Raw genomic sequence first — 5,898 nt, 5'->3', positions numbered from 1 at the left:
CACCAAAATTATTAATTAACATTACCTTTATTAATTTAAACAATGAGATTAAGTCAAAGCCACATAACTGACAATTTGCACAGACGAATTATCAGAGCGAATTTTGATATACTGTATTACCCCCACTATTGTTACACAATTTATTAACATACTCTTTTTTAGGTTCATTTAGGTTCTTTTGATAACGATAGCAGAAAATAGCTATCGAAACGTCAAGGTAATTTTTCAAATCAATTTCTCTACTAATTGGAATTTTCTCTTACATCTTGAGCCTAAGTGTGTCGCAGGATACCCTCTAGGTGATAGTTCTTGATTACTTTTTGATAAATAAATCGTTCCTATTGTAAAATAGGAGCACTATTTATCAATCTGTAATAAAAGACGTGAAGAAATTCTGTCTTTTTTAAAGACAAACATTTTTGAGGCGAAATACCCAAAAAGAAGTTTGTAAAAAATGAATCCCCCTCAACAATATAGAACTTATCTACAACCTGTTGTGATTAATATACATTTAGAAGCTTTAGGTATTCATTTGTGAAGTGGGCAGGCTGGGTTCCAGTGGGCACTTTGGTAAAGTGCCAATTTTTGTGTGTTCATTTCTGCTGCTTTAAGCGCTTCTTTTGCCATAATTTTACGTTGCTTAACTGCAATGTTTTGGGTTGGTTCATTCATTCGGTCATACTATCGGAAATATTAAATAATGGATCAACAGAAGATCATAGTTGTAGATGAATGCAAACTTAATTTCGCAAAACGTCGGGAAGAAATTGTCCAGCAGTCTTTTGAGCAGCCTCAAAAACTCCTCAAGTTGAGCCGTCGGACTTCGCTTATTTAGACTTATTATTGTCTAATTTATCCCCAGAAATGTCTACACGCGATTGAAGGCTATGCAATATCCTCATAGCCGTAAACCCGCAGTGAGTCTAGCAAACTGATAACACTCCCGTATCAGTCGATTATCCAAAATTTGCAAATTCACGCTGGAAAAAAGAATCTAATTGTTGACCTTTGTTTCCCAAAGCTACGCAGATTAAACCGGCATATTTCATCACAAATTTCGCCTAATAATTATCAGTTACTTATTAGTAGCTTGTCTTAGAAGATGGCGACTTCTGGCCCGTTCGCTCCCAGTCAAATCGAGGATGTTTTAAAATCCGCTTTCCCCATTTTCGCGGAAAGTGAGTTGATCTACAGCGTCGCAGACTGGCAGCAGACCAACTACCTACTGGACGTTCAAAGTGCGGGCTTCAAGCGACAGTTTGTGTTAGTAAAAGTGCCCGCGGATGCTGTGGTGCGCCAGCAAACAAACCCAGCTTTACTAAGCGCGATTTTCACCCTCCCAAACAACCCCAACGAGGTCTTTCTAGCCTTTGATGCAAATTCCATGCGCGATCTTCAGCCAGCAGCTCGCAACAACCTCAACCATTTGAGGGCTCTTTTGGAAACCTTAGCTGAAGTTCAAGTGGCCGATTTGATCCAGCCTGATGGAGCTGCGAGTTACCCAATTGGCGAACCTCTATGTGACGAGCCAGCGTTTGCAAAGCTTGACCAAGAAAAAATTGAGACAGTCCTGCAAGAGCTGCAGGAAAATGTGGATGGTTTGTTGAAAACTGAGCAACTGGTTCGGAGTGTTTGGAGCCCAGGGGCTTCTAACGCCTATGTGCTAGGAGAGAGGGGTTTTTTCCTCGATGTGTCTCCTAGCAAGTCTCTTCCACCGATGTTTGATGCCCTGATGTACATTTTCTCGCTAAGCGATGCCCGTTTCAGGCAAGAGCACTTTGAGGCCCTTCTGAGGCACTACTGCAACACCCTAAACCACCTCAGAGAGAATCAGCGCCCTAAACCGCTCCGCTACCAGGAGGAGCAGCTGAAGATTCTGCTCCCGCTAGTGAAGATCCAGCAGCTGAGCACCATGGACCGATCCCAGAACAGGGATTTAGTCGAAGAACTAGCGCAGAATGTCTCCAATTACTTCGCCTGCCCAATAATCAATCAAGAGGATGTTAACGAAGTGGTGAAGAACTATCTGGAGTCCACTGACTACACGCTTGAAGGATACAATCTTGTGCCTCTCGATGAAACCAATGGCCATCTGGGGGAATATTTCCATCTGGATATCAGAGCTGCGCCAGGAGATGGAGGAGAAGCCAAACCAATCCAGCTGTTTGCGAAATTCCTGATTACCAACACAGAGCTAGCAAAGAGAGTCATACATGCCGGACCAGGAAAAAAGGAAGACTTCTTCTACACCACACTCTATCCGGACTTTGTGGAGCACGGCCTGCATGATCTCCTGGACTACGCCCCTAAGTGCTACTTGAGCAGAAACTGTTCTTTGCTAGTCCTCGATGACTTGAACGAACAGGGCTTCACCAGCTTAACCCCCAACAATATTTTGGACTACCAGTCTGTGAGGGTGGTGGTTTCAAAGCTGGCAAACTTTCACTGCTGTTCGATTATTTTGGAAGAGATACTCTCAAAGACTGCAGGACGGCCAGTGAAACTTTCGGAAATTTATGGCGAGTTTCTCAAAGACGTTGTATTTGACCCTAATACTGGTGTCATGAAAAATATGCTCTCCCAAAATGTAATCGCTCTCCAACATATGGCCGCCAAGTGTCCGGATCTGACTAAAAAACTTGGGATGGACGATAGCGACCTCAACACTGCACTTGCTGAGGCTTTTTACCAGATTTACACCTTGAAGACGCATGAAGAGTTCCGAAATGTGATCAATCACGGCGATATGTACATTGCCAACTATCTTCTGAAGATGAATCAGGCCAAGACGGCCGAGGACGTGAAAATCATCGACTTTCAAATGTTGCGCTACATTCCGCCTGCTGCGGAGTTGATGTTCTGCATTGTTTCCTCTACCAGCAAACAAGTGCGAGATGAGCATTTGCTCACGCTGATCGAGGGGTATTACGCAAAAGTTGCCAGAAATCTGAAGGCCTTCGGCCTTCAGCCTGAGGAAGTGTTTCCGAAGGAGCAGTTTGAAAAGAGTCTGAAAAATGCAAAGTTTGCCGCCACAATGTTGGCCTTCTGCTACGGCAATATTACGCACATCGATCCAGACTTTCGGGTCGAAGTTATGCACGATAATGAAAAGTCCAAATATTACATAAAAGATCACCGGGATGAGCTGATTGACATGTTTTGGGACAACCAGCATTACCAGGGTGTTATGAAGGGGCTTATTGCGGACATTGTGGATGCCATTCAGGAGAATAAAGCCTAGTTGTAGTTCCCTAATAAAAACTGTATTAGCTAAATAAATCACCAATCTTCTACAAAAATCAACTGCAGGCTTAAATGTTTTCTGAATGGAGAATGGAAAAGTCAAGGTTTTTGCTTCATTTGAATGCTTGTCGGCTAAATTGATGACATCAGATTATTAAACACTCTAAGATGATTGTAAATAGCTGGCGATTTCTCCTATTTGTCTATTTCGTAAAATGCAATTTGTTTGTGTAACTTTGGTGTGAACCTTTTCTGCCAGAAGATGATCAAATCACAATTTCCTTTGTAGAAACTGCGAAAAAATTCAACATCCCCCCAACTCAGAGGCCCCAAAATCATGAGGATGTGCCCTTTAGGCCGCCCAGCGGGCCTTTGGACCCCGGTTACGTGCAATATGCAGCCGAACATTGGGGCGAAAGGAAGAAAAACGGATTTAAAACACCTCGACACAGTCCAACAACCGAAGTTTAATTAGCTGAAGAGAGTTCCGCGAAAAAACTTGCATAGTGCCAATCGTGCAAGAGGAAAAAGCTCCTGTTTGGTACCAAAAAACAACAGTGTTAAACATACAAATGCTTTATTACATTTAACGCGTATGTTAGTTTGCATCCGTTTACAAATCTGTTTTCCTTTTCGGAAATTGGACGAAATTGACTGTTCACTATAGAAGTAATGTATAATGACTAAACTGGTATAAAGCCTAGTTACATAGTAAATAACGAATTAAAATTGTGGTTAAGCTTTAATAGGCTACACTTTCCCTAAAATTTGGTACAGAGTAGATAATTGTCAATGCCTTTGATTCGACGATACGAGTTTTCGCATCCATTCTCAAAAGGCGGCAAAACATACCTACTAATGGAAATTTGGTACATCACCATATATACGTTTCAACTTATAAACAATAACGACTAAAACATATGCGTACGTAATATTTACAACAAATCTGTGTAAATTCCATCAAAATAAAATGTAAACCCGCAGTTATGGGGGTTCAGCGGTTAGAGGAGCAGAACTACCCGGTAATAATTACAATTTTTAGGGGCAGTTTCAACGAGAACTAATATGCAAAAATCATGAGCAAAACTACAACAGTTGAGCAATTGCCCGAGATGCACTAAATATTTTTTTAAAAGTGATTGAGCGTGTCTTGATCCAATGCGTGTATTTTCTCACAAACATGGTGCAAACAGTCTTATTGCTGTTTCGCGCCCCCTAATTTCTAGAGCGGCGCATGCTTGGGCCAATAGCAGCGCATATTTAGTCGCGTTGCCCCGGTAACCAAATGTGTTTGGCGCCCACATGAGCTTCCAGCTCGACTATTTGCACCATGGGTGGGAAATTCGTTATATTGAATCCGCTTTAAAACCTGTCCTCTATTTATTCCTGGTGCTGTGCTCCTGCTCCAGATTAATGTACTGCCTGACCAGTCTGGAAATTTCGTGCGCTTGTTCCGTTTGCAGTCTGGTGACTCTCTGCTGCAGCAGATTGCCGCACTTCATGTCCAGGAAAAGAGCGCCGTCCTCAGAACGCACCTTTCTGGTACTAATCACCTCAGCGAAAGGCCAATGTTGCAACGTTTCGTGGGTGTTCATGTCCAGGAAATGAACGCCGCCCCGATTGAGGGCCAGAATGTGCTCCTGCCAATGATCCGGCTCTCCAACCACTCGCTTCACTGCGAAGAATGAGCTTCCTGCGTAAAACATTAATTTTTGAATTAGTTTTTTTGGGGAAAGTTTGTTTTGCAAGTAGACCAAGTTTGGGTTTTCCACCATCATTAGGAAATTTTTGACAATCTTACAAAATGAGTGAAAAAAAAGAAGCGGAAAATGTTTCAATTTTTATTCCTCGTTAAGCAATTTGCGAGAAGCTTCTGAATATGCGTTTGATTTTCGACAAATTTTCCAGGTTTGTAGGGGAAAGTTCCTTATATAAGTGGGCAAAGTTTAGGTTTTCTATTACCATCAGGAAATTTTTCACGATTTTTCAAAATCGCGTTCGGTTTTTGATGTTGTTTTCCCAAGTTGGAGGTTCACATTCAGAATTCACATCTAGAAGCAAAATGCTTCAAATTTTTGCTCATCTTCAGGCAATTTTTGAAAAGCTTTTGAAATGCGCTTGATTTTTTAAGCTGCTTTCGCAGGCCAAAATTTCCCATTTATTTTCTCAATAAAAGTAATATAGGACATAAATAGTATATTACACACCGAGGTGGGAAGTGTTTCATTACATGGTTAGCTATGATCTCGAGAGCTTCCTACCGAGGTTTGTATACTATTTTATTTACAACCGTCATATTTCGACCATAATGAATAAGACTCAATTTTGAAAGTGGACATACCTAATTTACATTTAAAGACACATAAATAAGTAGGTGGTTTTGTTGTCAGAATAATAAAATAGGTAAGTGTATTTAAGTTCTATATTGTTGAGGCGGATTCATTTTTTTACAAACTTCTTTTTAGGTATTTCGCCTCAAAAATTTTTGCTTTTAAAAAAGACAGAATTTCTTCACGTCTTTAATTACAGATTGATAAATAGTGCTCCTAATTTGCAATAAAAACGAATTATTTATCAAAAAGTAATCAAGAACTATCACCTAGAGGGTATCCTGCGACACACTTAGGCTCAAGCTGTAAGAGAAAATTCCAATTA

The 5,898-nt window shown here is 41.0% G+C and overlaps 2 protein-coding genes and 1 long non-coding RNA gene across 3 annotated transcripts in view; 2 read left to right on the top strand and 1 right to left on the bottom strand.

Annotated features, from left to right (window-relative positions):
• Positions 1-438: 438 nt before the first annotated feature.
• Positions 439-3,579, top strand: LOC125503481. Its single transcript, XR_007280898.1, has 2 exons — positions 439-570; positions 3,533-3,579. It is a non-coding gene; the product is annotated as an uncharacterized LOC125503481 (long non-coding RNA).
• On the top strand, positions 1,052-3,289 carry LOC109545329. Its single transcript, XM_019915953.2, has one exon. It carries the CDS (start codon positions 1,103-1,105, stop codon positions 3,239-3,241), a length of 2,139 nt encoding a protein of 712 aa, XP_019771512.2. The 5' UTR covers positions 1,052-1,102; the 3' UTR covers positions 3,242-3,289.
• Positions 3,580-3,803: 224 nt separating the features above from the next.
• LOC109545328 (unconventional myosin-XV) overlaps positions 3,804-5,898 on the bottom strand; it is a gene marked incomplete in the record, with an annotated part of 35,038 nt that continues 32,943 nt past the window's right edge. The window contains 1 exon segment of the mRNA XM_048663904.1: positions 3,804-4,936. Coding sequence (XP_048519861.1) covers positions 4,620-4,936 — 317 coding nt within the window.

The sequence above is a fragment of the Dendroctonus ponderosae genome, unplaced genomic scaffold (genome assembly GCF_020466585.1).
Source record: "Dendroctonus ponderosae isolate FM_Combo_2020 unplaced genomic scaffold, Dpon_F_20191213v2 Dpon_F_20191213_2, whole genome shotgun sequence".
In the NCBI taxonomy this organism is placed as follows: domain Eukaryota; kingdom Metazoa; phylum Arthropoda; class Insecta; order Coleoptera; family Curculionidae; genus Dendroctonus; species Dendroctonus ponderosae.
This window is presented reverse-complemented; position numbering and strand designations above follow the sequence as displayed.

Bases quoted from the DNA above. Each gene is read 5' to 3' on its own strand.
- LOC109545329 (XM_019915953.2), top strand. From the start codon at position 1,103: ATGGCGACTTCTGGCCCGTTCGCTCCCAGTCAAATCGAGGATGTTTTA.